The sequence below is a fragment of the Lolium rigidum genome, chromosome 2 (assembly GCF_022539505.1).
Source record: "Lolium rigidum isolate FL_2022 chromosome 2, APGP_CSIRO_Lrig_0.1, whole genome shotgun sequence".
In the NCBI taxonomy this organism is placed as follows: domain Eukaryota; kingdom Viridiplantae; phylum Streptophyta; class Magnoliopsida; order Poales; family Poaceae; genus Lolium; species Lolium rigidum.
Genome location: NC_061509.1, coordinates 58,390,059 through 58,407,312, shown reverse-complemented (window position 1 = coordinate 58,407,312; position 17,254 = coordinate 58,390,059). Strand labels below are relative to the sequence as shown.

The 17,254-nt window shown below is 49.0% G+C and overlaps 1 protein-coding gene across 1 annotated transcript; it reads right to left on the bottom strand.

The window, feature by feature from the left end:
- Positions 1 to 13,034: 13,034 nt before the first annotated feature.
- LOC124686536 lies at positions 13,035 to 14,437 on the bottom strand. The gene is made up of 2 exons (XM_047220469.1): positions 14,363 to 14,437; positions 13,035 to 13,842 (listed from the first exon to the last, which is right to left on the bottom strand). Exon 2 carries the CDS (start codon positions 13,827 to 13,829, stop codon positions 13,041 to 13,043), a length of 789 nt encoding a protein of 262 aa, XP_047076425.1. The 5' UTR covers positions 13,830 to 13,842; positions 14,363 to 14,437; the 3' UTR covers positions 13,035 to 13,040.
- Positions 14,438 to 17,254: the final 2,817 nt, after the last annotated feature.

Below are 17,254 nucleotides of genomic sequence, written 5' to 3'. Positions count from 1 at the left end.
TAGTTGAAGTTGTGTGAATCATGTGTGTGCTTAGTTTAGTAAATAAATTGGTGTGATGATTGTGTACCCCGTATTCGTATTTTAGACGCTAGTACCGAGGAGTATCCAGAGGAGGAGGAGGTCTACTGTCAAGGAGAAGAAGACCACTTTGACCAGTTTCCCAACCAAGGCAAGATAATACTCTTGCAAAGTGCTAGCTCATCATGAGCCAAGCACCACCCATTTACTTTATGTTTATGAGCCTATCTCCCAGTTTTAATTCCAAGTTTTACTTACTGTTATTTTTGTACTGTTGATTCATATTTCAATAGGGTTAATGTTAGATTAGTACAAGAGTATCAAAGTTAGCCTAGAAGCAAAGCAAAGTACTTAGCACCCCTCATCCTTAGATGCTAGTGCTGAATTAAAAATGACTACTCTAGATGGGAACATGTGTGGTGAAATAATGATGATAAAGATTATGAAATGACTTTTGAAGGTGAATTTGACCAAGAGAAGATAGTGATTTTTGATTAAAAACTAATATTGGTTTGGATGCGATACCTTTCCAATTATTGAGTACCCCCACAATACCTGATTATGGGTAAGGGCTTAACTAGAAGTTTATGTATCTTAGTATGAGTTCCCTACTGAACACACATCATAGGGGTTATGCCGAGGCTGCCTCCAGTTGTTGAGAAATGATGTGAATTGAAGTGAATTGTACGGCCAAGCCCTGTGCAGTTCCCGGGTTGACGAGTTGGTCTTCACTGGGAGGCCAAGCTCATGGGGAGAGGTGCTCATACTAGGGTTAGTAAATGAAAGGTTATGGTTGATGATCCGCGTATCGTGTTACGATGATTCGGGGAAATCCCGACGGATGAAATCAAATGTTGTGGCACAAGTGTGCAACCTCTGCAGAGTGTCAACCTATTCGAATAGCCGTGTCCACGGTTACGGACGGTTGGAAAGGCCATACAGTTTCCAGTATTAGAATTTGAACATGTTGATGATATGAATGGTGAATGGTGACGTGAGTATATTGAAAACACAACAGAGTTGTGGGAATGACACTAATGTTCCCACTTGAGTTAGTTAGCACATGAATAAGTCTTTAGTAAATACTTGCAAAAATAAAATTGGCTTTATGCAAATAAACTAGAGCTTAGCACCCCCCCCCCTAATAGAAATGTTAGCACTTACACTAGTATTAGTTTGCGAGTACATAAAGTACTCACGGCTGTGTCCCTGGCTATTCAAATGGCCAGACTATGAAGAGGAGCAGCAGTACGAGGAGGACGGTCAACAGGAAGTCTACAACAACTAGGAGTCTGCTAACATCAAGCGTTGGCCTGTGGACTATAGAGTCCTTGTATCTTACGCTTCCGCTATGAACTTGTGTTTGTTCGTTGATCAGTTCGTTGATCATTAGATCAACTATTTGTGTAATATGGATCATGTGATTCCAATCTGTAAGACTTTATGGTTTGTAATGAATGATGACTGTGATACTTAACTATTATGTCTCGCAACAACAATATTCCTGGGATTGCGAGGTATGACATAATAGGCATCCGGACTTAAAAATCCGGGTGTTGACAAGGAGCTCATAGATCCAGTGACCGGTAACTGGGATACACAGATGTTGGTGGATAATTTTTATCCCGTGGATGTACAAAGAATACAAGCTATACCTTTGTCACCGTGGGATTCAGAGGATATAGTAGCATGGCACTACACAAAAAATGACGTCTTTTCTGTTAAGTCGGCCTACCATTTGGAATGGCAACACCAATATGGCAGCCGGACCCGGACACGAAGACGGGATGAGCCAAGTGGATCCACGTTAAACCCAGTTTGGCAGAATGTATGGAAACTTACAGTACCGGCGAAGGTTAAAATTTTTGTTTGGAGGGCTCTGCATGGTATAATCCCGTGCATGTGCACCCTCGCAAACCGGCATATTGAAAGAAGTGGACAGTGTCCTGTATGTGCATGGGGAGCGGAAGATATTCTACATATGTTGTTCAAATGTGACCGTGCTCGTGAAGTCTGGCAAGCTCTTGGATTAGATCAACAAGTCCAATTTGCAGCACAGCTAGACCTATCGGGTAGTTCAGTATTGGAACATATGTTGAATACAAAACATGCGATACCTAGCTTGGGGTCTTTACCGGGGAAGGAGATACTAGCCACAGCTGCGTGGTTCATCTGGTGGAGGCGACGTGAGATGAAACATCAGGGGGAGGCTCCACCACCGAGCCGAATAGCTCTATCAATAAAAGCTATGGTGGCTAATGCTCTGAAAGTGAAGAAGAATAAGTCGGCCAGGATAAAAATGGGTTGGTCTAAACCACCGGCCGGGTTTATGAAGCTAAATACAGATGCAGCTGTAAACGTAGAAACTAGAAGGGCATCCACGGGATGTGTTATAAGAGATGCAAGCGGACAGTTTGTGGCAGCCTGTAGAAATGAGATCGACGGAGTGATCGATGTAACCACAGCTGAGGCGCAGGCAGTCCGTGATGGTCTACGCCTGGCTGAACGTGCAGGTTGTACCCGTATCTATGTCGAAACTGATTCCATGAACGTAGTCACAGCTTTTGAAGACCCGACAAGCAACAGGATAGTAGGCATGGCGTACTTGGATGAGTGTCGAACGATCATGGCAGGGTTCGCGTCGACACGATTGACCCACTGTCCGCGAGAAACAAACCAAGCGGCAGATTTGATAGCAAAATCAGTAAATGTTTCTAATAGCAACTTTTGGCTAGAAGAGCCGCCTTTGTTTCTTGTTTCACAATTGGTGGAAGATGTAACCATTTTTGTGTAATAATAAAGGTTACTAATTGTTTCAAAAAAAAAAAGTTCAACACAAGGAGCACATCGTACATTCAGGCAGAATAAATCTCCACCTCGTGGATTTCTGACTAGATCAAGCAATAGTGCCACACAATTGGCGATTTTGCAATACACTAGTCCGAGACTCTGAGAAGGCTGATGTCTTTATCCCACATGTTCATGTACCTTGAGACGCAATTGCGCGTCGTCTCCAGGGGCGGCTCGGGGGAAACCTAACCTGCCGCCGCCACCCCAGCCCCCAGGCTCCACCCCCCCTCGCCGTCGCCGGATGACTTCGCCGGGCTAAGCCCGTGTGGAAGACGGCGGCGGCGGGGCCTCTCCCGCGCTGCAATCGCGGATCGGGGCGGCGGCTCTGCTCCATAGTTTTAAAACCCGGACCGGTGACCGAACCGGCGAGGCTCTCGGTTCACGGTTCACTGGTCCAACCGTTGGTTTGCTCGGTTCAATAGCTGGACCGGTAATTAAAAATTAATTGTTATTTTTAGTAATATAAGAGAGAAATACCTTATCAAATAGGTTGGCTTCCATGTTATAATCACACAAGTAGCATGGCGTGTGTGGTTACCACGTACACGGGAAGCGAAAGTGCTGAACTTCCACTCCCTGTGTTCGCGGCCACTTTCTTTTTCCGCTCGCGAGAATAATAATATGTTCGGTCCGGTTGGACCTGCCTCCGGTTTGCTTCTTTTCAGATGAAAACAAGCGGTTAGACCGCAAAATTTCCGGTTCGCTTCCTTGTCCGGTCCAGTGCGCCTAACAGGCCGGTGAAGGTGCTGGTTCCGGTTTTTTCGGTCGGACCGCCGGTCCGGTCCGGTTTTTAAAACTATGCTCTGCTCCGGTTGGGGAGGCTCGGCCTCCTGCGGCCGGTCTGGCGGCCTGGAGCCCCCCTCGCGCGCCGTGGACTCCTATGCTGCGCCTCCGGTGGCTGAGCTCCGGCTCCCCTGCACCGGCCCGGCGGCGTCGACCCCGGCAGCCCTGTGGCTGCGGCTCGTCACGATGGGGTGGGGTGGCGGCCCCCCTCCTGCTATGTGGTTCCTTTGTGCGGGGTGGCGGCCTGCTGGCTGTTGCTGGTCGTCGACGGCGCCCTGGAGGTGGTCGCCAGATCGTGCAGGATCTGGCCCGTCGACTTCGTCGGCGGCGAGGTCTGTGGTGGCCCTGCTTCGCGATGGCGCGGTCGTGGTTGCAGGTGTGTGCGGGCCAGTGGAACTGCAGGCTGGCTTCGGCCAGTTGCGTGGGGATGGTGGCCTTGAAGTTCCGGGCGAAAGTCTGCCCGGCTATGTCCGGCCTGCGGTGGCTGCGCCCGCGGGCGTTGATCCCTCGTTGGAGGCACTGCCATGGAGCTCCCTCGGCCTCCAAGCTCGGATCAGGCTCTTCGGGTGAAAGCTTTGGCCCTGTTGGGTCGGGCGACGGGCGTCGTCTCACGTCGCTTACCTCCTTTGGGGCGTCGTCTAGAAGACCTCGATCACATCTGCACTTCCTTTGGGCTGGACGCACACAACTTCGCGGTTGGCAGGTGTCCAACCGGCGATGTCGGTGTTCCGTGTGGCGGCTTTTGTGGCAACGATGGCGTTGACGAGTGTGTTACCCTCCAAAACCCCCCGACGGGCGTTGGTTAAGCAACACGAAGAGCCGGGAAGCTCCCAGAGCCGCTTAGTGGATCCCTGGCACCTCGCGTCGTCCCGCAAATCTTCTGGCCAACGTCCTGGCGGTTGCTAGGGCGTGCCACCTGACCTAGACCCGATCAGGAGGGTGTTAGTGCTTCGATTTGTTCCTGCATGGTAGACACGTACACATTAAATACGAGCCCTATCGGCTCTCAGCTTTCCCTGTGGATCGGCTCAAGGAGCCGATCGCCCCATGTTTCACGTTGGATTTACAATGGCATGGGGATCCTGCTTGATCAGGACAAAGCCAAAACGATCCACGACAGTTTAGGGTTTTCACCGCATAATCGGAACGTCCTACGTGCGATCGGGCCTAGCAGCTACGAGAGATGATGCAAACTACCCCTACGAGAGGCCTAAAAACCAACATAACGTTGATCCCCGGAACATCCCTCGCAGGGACGGTAAACAGCATCTAACGCACCACCGGATCCTCCGACCCCAGCATAAGGCCTAACTATGCAGATATTAAACTAATCCTTGCGGAGCAAGGAGCAACTATAACGGATCGGATCTACTAAGTTACGAACGAGCAAGATGCTGCCCTTACGTCTGGATAGACGTAAGGGCAGCTAGGTGTCGAGGGACGGCATTGACACGCAGATATGCACGTGAAAGCACCAATGCAAGCCCCTAAACACCTAAGGATAAATAGTACTGCTCGCCATCAACAAGGCTTCAGCACGAGCAGTACAAGGTTAACGAATAAACGTGTACTGCCTAGATCGCTAGATGCGATCTAGGCAGCATGGTGCTTACCCGGGAGAAACCCTCGAAGAAAGGGGTGGCGATGCGCCTGATTTGTGTTGGTTGAACGATGATTGTCCCCCTTTTCCGATAACCCTAGATACATATTTATAGTCCAAGGGACTTTCTAATTGGGGCGTGCACCTAACCGTGCACGGGCCAGACTCTATCTCTTTAATCTAAATTACAATGCGATCCACTATGTTACAGATACATGGGCAACTTAGCCCAAACTCTCAGCACAAGGCCGCTTCGAAGATGCTCCACGTGTACGTCCTTCAAGCCCATCTTCACTTACGGCCCATCTCCTGATTTGGCCAAAATCGGGTGGTAACACATGCCCCCTGGTTTTGACAATGGTAATTGCAAAACCATCTGTCTCCTTCGAAGGGTCATGTCGTGGCAGAACCGTCGCAGTTTTCTTCATGATGACGTCTTGCCTCCTCGCCTTCTCTGCACGACTTGACGGTTCTGGCACCACGTCCTCGGGAACTGCTTAGGCATTAAACCATATATTCCCCTTTTTATTCGGCCACATCGAACAGTTCTCCTCTTCCTCCCTCTGCATCAGCATTTCCAAAAACCCTCCTCTGCTGCCATGTCTTCCTCTTCTTCCTCTTCATCGGACCTTTCTGCACAGTCCTCCCCCCTCCGCGAACCGACGCCGGAGTGGGACCCGGTGGAGGCCCATGCGGCCAACACCCGCCGCGCCATCGAGGCCGGGGACGATCCGAGCCACAACTTCTCCATCTGGTCAGAGGACGACCAGTCCCTGACCGACGGGGAGAGCGACCTCCGCTTCCTCGCCAATGAGGAAGCGGTGGAGGAAAGCGACGACGACCACCTTCCCTGGGACGGAGCCCCCTCCTCCGAGGAGGCAGAGGAGAAGGAGGAGGAGGAAGAAGATGACAGCTCCTCCGACGAGCCGCCGGCCAAGCGCCACTGCCCCTGGCCCGGGAACCTCAGCGACTTCGACAGCGATGACGACGATGCTGACGAGGAGGACGAGGACAACGAGGGTCCCGTCGGTGGTCGCTACGGCGAGCGACGACGAGCCGGGCCGGGAGCAGGTGCCGACGACGGCGATGATGACGACGACGACGAGGGCAGACAACGGCCCCTAGATAGGATCTTAGCCTAGGGCCGTAGTAGTAGACGGGGCAATGTACCCCCTAAGACCTCCTTTTGAGAGCAATCAGCTCTTTATGTAAGAAATCTAGTTTATCAATGAAGAATTTCCCCAACTTGATTTTGCCGACCTTCTTCATGATAATTTAGCCGATTGCCCTTCGTACCGAGCCTCGCCGACTGTCAATCTGGTCAGTGCTCAATGAGCCGATGGCAGTGCATCGGACTCTCATGACAAATTCAAGGTAGATCCATCCGGACCTCCAACTCCCGGTCGAGCCACAATCGCGCAAACCCCAGAACCTGGAAATACAGATCCAACTGACCGAAATGTTGGACTTTAACGGCATCCTCGTCTTCCAGATCCTCTTTGCCTTCAGGAGATCTTAGGACCGTCGTTAGAACAATTCCGCTGCTGAAGCTAATACTTTTGCGGGACAGGCACTATTCGCCCATAACTGTCCTTGTGACGCTTCATTTCTTTGCAGCCACAGCTGGTCCAGAGCCCATCAACGATCGTTGCGTCCTTTCTACGTCCCTCCCATCAACTCCAGCAATTCCCTTCTGCAATAATTCACCCTCTCTCGACGAGTTGTGATGCAGAGCAAGCCGATTTCAACCAAATCGGCTCCATAGAACAAGGAACCTTAAGGGCGAGCTGCCCCCCGAGCCTCAGTCAAGGCGAGGATAAAAGTGGACCAGCCGATTGGGCCATCATTGGCTTCCCAACTGTAGTGCTGTGTTAGCTGAATTCCACAGAATCGGCTCTCCAGATCATCGATGTTTCAGAGCGAGCTGCCCCCCGAGCTACTCCAGCTTTTCATTAAAACAAGGCAAGAACGCTTACGCTCAAGGAGCCAGCACCGAAAAGGTTTTGGAAAGATCAGCAGCTCCCTTGAATCAAGAAACCTCAATGTAGTGGCCTTTCAACCCCTCCCAGCTCCATTCCTGCGCCTTGCTGCTTTGATTGGTTCATCATCTTGGGCAAACTGATGCAGCTTCTGGTGAGAATGGTCCAGCTCCAGGAGATCATCGGATGATCATCGGTTGTTCTCATGATCCTAACCTGATCCGTAGGCCTGCGCAGGCACTGCTGATTTGGTGATGACTGCTCCATAAGATTTCTGCTTGTAACCACTGTATCCCTTGAGTCGATGGCCATGCGTCGGCTTTGCCCCATGAGACCTCAAACAAGATCATGACTCTTACCAGCCAACCCAGCGGGCTGGCAATCTGGTTTTGGGCAGGTGTCTACAATAGAGCCCTGGGCTTGTCACTCAATTGACTTGTATGTGGAAACTGATATTTTTGGCGACATCAGCACCATTCCTCAGACAAGCTGTGATGCAGGGCCAGCCGATTCCGAAAAAATCGGCTTCCTATAGCGAAGGATCCTTCAGGGCCAACTGCCCCCCGAGCTTCTTCCGTTCAAGTCCTGCGCCTTGCCGATCATATTGGCTCATCATCTTTGGCAGGCTGATGCAGCTCCCGGTGAGGACGTTTTCCTGATGCTCTCCCCCATTTTGGTCGTAACATGCCGTAGCCGATCGCTTCATCATCGACTGTCCTCCTGGTCTCAGAAGAGACATGCTCCTTCGTCGGGCTCACCCTTAACCTGAACTGCATGTTTGTGCTGCTCCTGTTATTGATCAGGGTCGCGATCCCTTAAACTTACCCCACCCGATATTGCCAACACATGATCCGCTTGGAGGTTTGCTAACGGAGCCACCAACAATTCTACTGAGGAGAGCCGCCGGCATGTTTGCCCTTCAGTAGAGCCTCGCTACCTGATGACTGCTCCATTAGGCTCCTGCGTGTAACGGTCGCATCCCTTAAGTCGATGGCCGTGCATCGGCTTTTAACTCTTAAGTCGATGTCTACGCATCGGCTGTGCTCAAAATTTTTGGATTTTCCATTTTTTACACCTTGAGCTGCTGGGCATTTGGTATGCATCCTCAGCTTCGTATCCTCTCGTCTCACCCATCTATGTGCCCCCGAGCCGATTCTCGTCAAGTAATTGATGGTATCGGCTCTTCAGGCATCTGTTGGATCAATGCTGAACACAGACAAGGTATTTTGAGGATAATTTTGGCCGATTGCGGGAATCGGCCTCCTTTTCCGTTGCAAGGCTTTGGCGATGATTTGCAACTTCTCGGGTTTCCACTATAGCCACGTGGCATGTTGGAGATGAGATCCTCTACTTTTCATTTTTGAGGGCCGATCTCGGGATCGGCCTTGCCACGTATGTCCAATGTCTTGGACACTGCTACTCCGTTAGGCCGGTGGATAAAACCAGCCTTACCCCATTTTTCGAGGCTTCGATACGCTCACAACCCTCTAAACCGATTCCGAGAGCGGCTCTTGGTCATCTCGCTTCCCACACGCTCATGGCAGCTAATGATATCTCGATTGAGTCATCCGCCCGAACGACTTCCACCTCATCTCCATCCCATCGTATGATGCATTGGTGCATTGTAGACGGGATGCAACAGTTAGCATGAATCCAGTCCCTTCCCAATAGGACGGCGTAATTGCTTTTGCTGTCAACGATGAAGAACGCAGTAGGTATGGTCTTCCGGCCTATAGTAAGTTCTACATTCAGAACACCTTTCGCTTCTGACGCCTGGCCGTTGAAGTCGCTTAATGTGATGTTGGTCTTGATCAGATCGTCGCTGGAATGTCCCAAACGACGTAGCATGGAATACGGCATTATGTTGACTGCCGCTCCGGTATCAACCAACATCTTGCTGACAGGCTGCCCGTTGATGTAACCCCTCAAGTATAGGGCTTTCAGATGCCTGTAGCTTCTATCTCGTGGCTTTTCAAAGACAACCGGTCGTGGACCGCAGTCGAATTGAGCCACTGAAACTTCCTCGTCGCTTGGAGCGCGAAACTCCGACGGGAGTATGAATACCATGTTCGTATCAGCCGATGTCTCTGCATCGGCATCAGCCCGATGCTCGTGCATCGGCTTCGCCGTTTTGGGCGCCATACTTTCTTTGGCGGGCGCGCCTTCGTCTCCGCTGTTTGCTGGATTTTCACGGCCAGATCGGGCCGTGCTCTTCTCAACGTATACAGTGCATCGTGCCTCGGCTTCTTCCGGGTTTCGCTGCCGCCGCACTCTACGCTTCCGAGAATGGCTGAGTCCATCAGTGGCACCACCTTGGTCGGTGATACCTATCTTCTTCTCCATCCGACTCCTCAAAGTCTTCTTCTTGAGATGACTCAGCTCGTTTACTCGATGCGGGAGAGGTCCTAGACGCTCGAACACTGAAACTTCGTTTGTCCTTCTCCTTCGCTGTTCGCACTCTGGGCAGTTCTCGATTGTTGGCAATCGGCTCATTCCTGAGTCCCAGCAATGTTTGAAGAAGGGACAGTCCCAGTGCCTATCCACGTTGTCTCGCTCCTTTGACCTCCCTCTGGGGCGACGTTCGTACCCGTCGTTGTTGCCGTCATTCTGACGATACCTCCTGTTTGCACCAAGCCGACGATATCCTCCATCGTCGTCGTCGTAGCGGCGACGTCGGTCATATTGCTGCTCATATTTGTTGAGGAGATGCACGGATAATGGGCGCTGATACCGTATGCTTCTCACCTCCTCCTCGGTTAGGTATCGTCTGTCATCATCTTGGGGCCGGTCGCATGGAACGGCCTCTTCTTTATCTTTGCCACGAGAGTGGCTACTCTCTGCTTTGTCCGCGCGCGTGCGGTTCACCGACCTGGCCATGTTGACATTAAAGGAGAACCCCGGCTCCCTTATGGAGTGGCTGAGATCTACCGTGTTGACGCCATGCGACGGACACGTGTTTCCTTTGAGCTTGATGTTGTGAGAACGGGTTGTCTCAAAGGAGCCGATGAGTTCGGCTTCACCGGATGGCCTTCAGCTCATCGTATTTCTTCTTGTGCTCCGCAGGGAGATCCTTGTAGGTGCTATGTTCCTCTCGCCATCTCGGATGTCGGTGTTGACGTGGATGTTGCGAGAAGAGTGTCCCACCGGGCGTGCCGAAATGTGTTACCCTCCAAAACCCCCCGACGGGCGTTGGTTAAGCAACACGAAGAGCCGGGAAGCTCCCAGGGCCGCTTAGTGGATCCCTGGCACCTCGCGTCGTCCCGCAAATCTTCTGGCCAACGTCCTGGCGGTTGCTAGGGCGTGCCACCTGACCTAGACCCGATCAGGAGGGTGTTAGTGCTTCGATTTGTTCCTGCATGGTAGACACGTACACATTAAATACGAGCCCTATCGGCTCTCAGGTTTCCCTGTGGATCGGCTCAAGGAGCCGATCGCCCCATGTTTCACGTTGGATTTACAATGGCATGGGGATCCTGCTGATCGAGGACAAAGCCAAAACGATCCACGACGGTTTAGGGTTTTCACCGCATAATCGGAACGTCCTACGTGCGATCGGGCCTAGCAGCTACGAGAGATGATGCAAACTACCCCTACGAGAGGCCTAAAAACCAACATAACGTTGATCCCCGGAACATCCCTCGCAGGGACGGTAAACGAGCATCTAACGCACCACCGGATCCTCCGACCCCAACATAAGGCCTAACTATGCAGATATTAAACTAATCCTTGCGAGCAAGGAGCAACTATAACGGATCGGATCTACTAAGTTACGAACGAGCAAGATGCTGCCCTTACGTCTGGATAGACGTAAGGGCAGCTAGGTGTCGAGGACGGCATTGCCACGCAGATATGCACGTGAAAGCACCAATGCAAGCCCCTAAACACCTAAGGATAAATAGTACTGCTCGCCATCAACAAGGCTTCAGCACGAGCGATACAAGGTTAACGAATAAACGTGTCACGCCTAGATCGCTAGATGCGATCTAGGCAGCATGGTGCTTACCCGGGAGAAACCCTCGAAGAAAGGGGTGGCGATGCGCCTGATTTGTGTTGGTTGAACGATGATTGTCCCCCTTTTCCGATAACCCTAGATACATATTTATAGTCCAAGGGACTTTCTAATTGGGGCGTGCACCTAACCGTGCACGGGCCAGACTCTATCTCTTTAATCTAAATTACAATGCGATCTACTATGTTACAGATACATGGGCAACTTAGCCCAAACTCTCAGCACAAGGCCGCTTCGAAGATGCTCCACGTGTACGTCCTTCAAGCCCATCTTCACTTACGGCCCATCTCCTGATTTGGCCAAAATCGGGTGGTAACAGAGTGATGGTTTGGTCGCGGCAAGACCTTGTTAGTCGGCTTGGCCCGGCGTGTCCGAGTTTCCTCCATGCTGGTCTTCCGTTGCTGTGGAGTCGGAGCTGCCATGTTCTTCGAGGTCTTCTCTTGGGCGTCGTACGTGATGACCTGCAAGGGGCGGTACAGGTGGAGTTCACCTTCGGCGCGGGTCTTGCGCATCCCCTCGCCGGAGCTCATCATCCGAGTCGGAGCTGCATTCCCCTACACGAGGAGCCACCTCTTTGGCAACCAGCTTGAACCTCGCGGTGCCGCTTCGGCAAGGTCTTCTTTGTTGGTCGCTTCTTCGGGAAAGTCGGAGTCGCTGCGGGTGCGGAGTGATGACGATGATGCCGGTGAGCAACCTCGACGACGATCTTCGCGTAGGTGGTGTTTGTGCAGCTTCGGTGGGTTGCCAGGGTGGTTGTGTTTGCCCATGCGACGGTCGTATTCCATGATGGTCGGCATGGGTGTTTGTACTGGTTTTTGGTCGGTTTTCCGTTAATAAACTGACCACCTATTCTTCTCTATTAATGAAAATGGCAAGTCTTGCCTGGTTTCAAAAAAAAAAAAAAAAAGCAATTGGGAAATCAAACGCAAGTTAGGAAGAAAGGGGGAAACGCAAGAGGAATCACGTAGTGCACACAGAACTTTCAGATTGGACTCAGCTGTTCAGTAGCCACAGATGATGAAAAGACAATGGATGGAGGACTGCCAGATTCTAGATGTGGGTTTCCTGGAGGATGAAGACATGCGGAATGCAAGCTGGATATCTAGACTATGAGAAAATGTAGCCTGCTCTTATTTTTTAACTCTTGCTTATTCATCTTTAATTATGTCAAATCTCCTATTCAGACTTAACATTTAACTCAGTAGCATGATCAGAGATACATCCGTCCCAAATTATCCAGTGGTCAAAGTTACCCAACAACATTGTCTCAACAAAAGAGAACAAAGATCTCAACTCATAAGCTACTTCGACAAACACATAGCATCATCAATATATTGTTACTCACTATAGATGGAAAGCTTCATTTGTCTTACAAGAGGTCAACACACATCGGTGGCAGCAATAAACACTAAAACATACTTGTAGATGGAAAGCTTAACGTGCTATTTCCAAAAAAGAAATTTCTTAAAGCCTTGGACAATGCATTTTCCTGCTTTACATGGTACGATATTTCAAGAAAATACAAGGGACAAGAACATACTTTCCAGCTATTAGTTGCATATTTTGCATGAGATGATACCAAGATGCATCACACAGCAACAGGTACACATGTTCAGTCAGGATAACATGGCGAAGCATTGCAAAGCATTGCAAAGCAACTATGCCAGTTTATTACCAAAATATGATTATCACAGGCCAAATAGTATAAACTCGGCAAAAAAAATAAACAAACTGGAACATTAGAAAGCATCATAAACTCCCAGAACCTTATATGGAGACCCCTTCCTTCCTTGAATTAAACTCAGCGAAGCTTTTCCTTCACTGAATACTTCTTAGCAGCGTCCCGCACCTTTTCAATATATCCTTCAATTGGTGGCGTGAGTGTTGCCATGTACCGGTTTGCAGGGAATGGTATAATGTCAAGAACAATAGCAGCAGCTTGCAGCTTCTCAGGGAGTGCCATGATAGCCTCGTTCTTGAGCCTCAAAAGTGCTGTTTCAGCAGTTTGCCGTGCACGGTGCCGTCGCATTAGCACACGGCTGTATTCTTTGGCAAGTCGTCGACCATCTTCAACTGTCAGCTCATATTCAGGGATTGCCTCCTCATCAACCAGCCCAAGAGTGATATAATCAAGGCCCGGTGGACCCAACAGTACACGGCTGCCATCAGCTCCACCAGTACCTTTAGACTTGGCTTTAGCCTTGGCAGCATCAAGTTCACGTTGGCGCTCCTTAGAGCTGAGCCCAAGCTCCTCACGTTTTGCCTCACGAAGACGCTCCTTGGGAGACAAGTGACGTAAGGGGGTTGGCGATTTGAGACAAGACTCCGCAATCTGAGTAATACGCTCAATGGCCTCACGGCGACCACGGCCACCCCCACCAGTGGAAGGTGTGCCACCCTTCTTTGCTATGGTGGAGCGCTTCAAAGGCATGCCAGCTTTGAGCTTGGCCTTTCCTTTGGCTGTACCGCTCACTGGTGCACGCTGCTGAAGCTGGTGATGCTGGCTGGTCATACCAGAAGCTATTGCTGGGCTTACAGTGAGTGTCTTGAAAAGACGCCGAAACATGATGCTTGGTGCACTCGAAGCCATTGGACCACCTTGGCTGCACACAATAGCAACATATCACTATGTTGTCTTTTGCATACCTCAGTGAAAGAGGTGAATTTTATCATACAGACAATGTTATGCATACACCATCACGCTAGCGAAGCAGTGGAAACAAAGTAGCCAGTGCTCTATGCTTAGTCCAGTTTTCAAGATTTAATAGATTCAACATGTTGCTTCTTAATTATTCGTAGGACTCAGCAGCTAAACCCAAAATATGACGCGAAAAATAAAATACACCCGCACCTAGCAGTTGGCAGAGCTAGAATTTCAGACAGGGGTATGCGTGCGTAATTCAAAAAGGTAAACCAGCAATGGAAAATCTAACATATTCCAAACCAACAGATTTCTTCTTCATTTTGCAGAACTATCATATTGAGTATATCACAGGACAGGAGTATAGGAATTCTAGGCTTCTAGAATCCAAGTAACGAGACATCGGTGGAGAATTTCGTCGAACACCTTACGCGCAACAGGTTTCTAGTTCGGATCTGATGAGATGCGGATAAAGAACGTACGCTGCAGGAGCAGGACCGCTGAGTTGACGTCGTGCCGCTAGCTCCTGCCGCGTCGCCGTGTAGAGGTTGGGGTCGCGCGACGCGTTCCTGCCCCTGCTCGCCTGTCGCGGTCAGGGTGAGCTCGAGGAGGGATTGCGGGAGATCAAGAGGAGATGGAGGAGCGGAGGATGTCGCAATGGGCGGCCTCGCCGGCGAGGCACTGCTCGCCAGCAGTGCCCCTGGGGGAATGGGGCTAGATTTCGGCTGTGCGCCTTGGGGGAGTGCGGCTGTTCGCCGGAGCGGGACAGCGGGCGTGCGGCCGGGCAAGTTCGGGTCAGAAGCTGGGCTGATGGCGACCAGTTAGTGGGCCGGGCTTAGCCCAACTGCATAAGCTAGACAGTTCCATAAAATTTTCGCTGAATTATAAAACACATCTCATCTATAACGAATTCGGCTAGTCAGAACTCAACCGTGCACGAAAATTTTAAATATTTGTTCTGATTTTTTTTTGTTATCTTAGTTAGGTTTTCTCTATTCTAGTCTCCTGGTTAATGATGGTGCCATTTGTCAGCCACATTAGGGATAGTAAGTCAAAGTGTCGGACAGATAGACTAGCTAACTTGCTCATCCATCATTTGTGGCTTGCCTATCTTCCATATCATGACTATCTTAGATTAACATTTCGTATATTGCTATGCTGAGTATTTTGATTCTTGCATTTTTTTGTTGTATTTATTTAGGTGAATTTGCTTTCGGTGGACTTGTCCCCTAGTGTGTTTCCACTTGAATGCTTTTGGTTCGGCGCATCATCATAGATGCGGATGCCAGAAACTTGCTATCTCTATTTCAAAGTTTAAGGCTTATATTATTTTAAGAAAGTTAAACTATATCAAGTTTAACGAAGTTTTTACCTAAAATCATTAACATGTAAAATACAAAACTGATATTATTAGATAGATGATAAAATTTATTTTCATATGGTATCTACAAAATATAATATTTGTTGATAGATTCTTGTGAAAGTTTAGTTAATATTTTTTGGTTTGACTTTTTTTAAAAATAATATAAGCCTTAAGCTTTGCGATGGAGGTAGTAATTCTTTTATATGTGTATCGGCTAGATAATTTTGCGAATGGTTGATAGTAACTTTGAGTACACTTGCTTAAAAAGAACTTCGACTACAGAAACAAGATCTATATGCAATTGTCAATTACAAGACATACTATCGGCAATGTGGTATATCTCTAAAGAGCTCTAAGTTCCCAGGGATGGGAGCTCCTCTGAGCAATCTGCACGTCGCTATCGATGGATTGCGCAGAAAATCGGACAGACGGCAGTCTGCTACTCGCACGGTCGACGAGGGCACTCGTGGTGCAATGATTGGCATCTTTCCAGATGTGCATGCTGGATCATCTGTGAAGGGCGTTGTTGAGGCCCAAGGTGTGTTTTCTCATGATTCTGATGCAAATAATGACCATATTAGTCATATGGGGACTTTTCAGCATGATGGTTTTTCTTCTTTATCTTTATTTTTGAAACGGGGTTAAAAATGAAACTGTGTCTAGGAGGAACTAGACACTTTTTTGATATAGTAGAAGCGGACTTGGCGTGACAATTCCGAAATTCGTTCCTGACAGGAATTGAACCCCGGTCGTTGGAGTGCGCCACTGCGACCCCAACCACTAGGCTAAGCCCACGTCGTCTTCTTCTTTATCTCAAACTATGCAATCTGAGAGTGATTATGACATTGCAGGTGTGGGTTTGGTGACAAATGTGCCTAGTTCTTTTGGTTTGGAAGATGATGGTATTACAAATAAGGTTGGGCTATCTTCAAGAGGGGATCATCCTAACATGGGTTTTCTGAATTCGGTGGGGGTTGCCCCATCTGCAATATCTGGTGGTGAGACCGTTAGAAACTCATGTACTCATCTTTCTTCTGTAAAATCCAAAGTGTGTTTATCCTTAATTGAAGATTCATCTGAAAATATGTCAGTTCGGCCTACTATGGAGGAGGTGATTGCTTTTGGTGGTATTCCAAAGGCCTCTTTGAGTGCGAGGACTAGTGCTAGACTGGGTGGCCGGCCTGGTGCGGATCTGCCTCTCATGGAGAAGGCTATGATGAATGCACAAATGCGAGATTCTTCTGGTGTAGGTAAGTCGTTGTCTCCTAAACTTTCTATTGTTAATATACCTGATACGAAGATTACTCATAAGGCCGAACGGTTGGGTATTTCTTTAGGACAATCTGAAGGTGAGGTAGTGAAATCTATTAGGGGAATTAAGTTTCTTGAAGAGGAACGAATTTTAACTATTTTACAAAAAAATGTAACTGAGTATGTAAATAAGGAGGATGATCCTTCGACGCTTGTGATGTCTAAAGTATCTACCCTCTGTGATGATTTGGCTGAGGATGATTGCATCCCACTGGATTTAGATGATCATTTGGAACATCTGAACCCAGTAGTTAAAGTAAAGAAGACCAGAGTGAGGAAAGCATATGATACTAATAATATTCATAAAAGTACTAGGAAAAGAATTCAAAAACAATTTTCATGATGCAGAATCTAAAAGGAATGAATTGGAATCCTGGTGGTTTTGGGGATACCGCTAAGCATTTGTTTGTAAAAGAGGCAATTAGGGAACATAAATTAGATTTTGTTGCCTTATTGGAGACTGGAAGATCTAATTTCTCTGTTCCTTTTTTAAATCAATTGGCGGCGGGATATAGCTATTCCTGGTTTTGTTTACCACCACATGGTCGATCAGGAGGCATTTTAGTAGGTATAAATTCTGACACACTCGAAGTGCTCAAAGTGAGTACTGGAGATTTATGTGTCAAGCTCCATATTAAGTGCAAAAGGGATGGTTTTGACTGGATTCTAGTGCCAGTCTATGGGGCTGCCCAAGACGCAC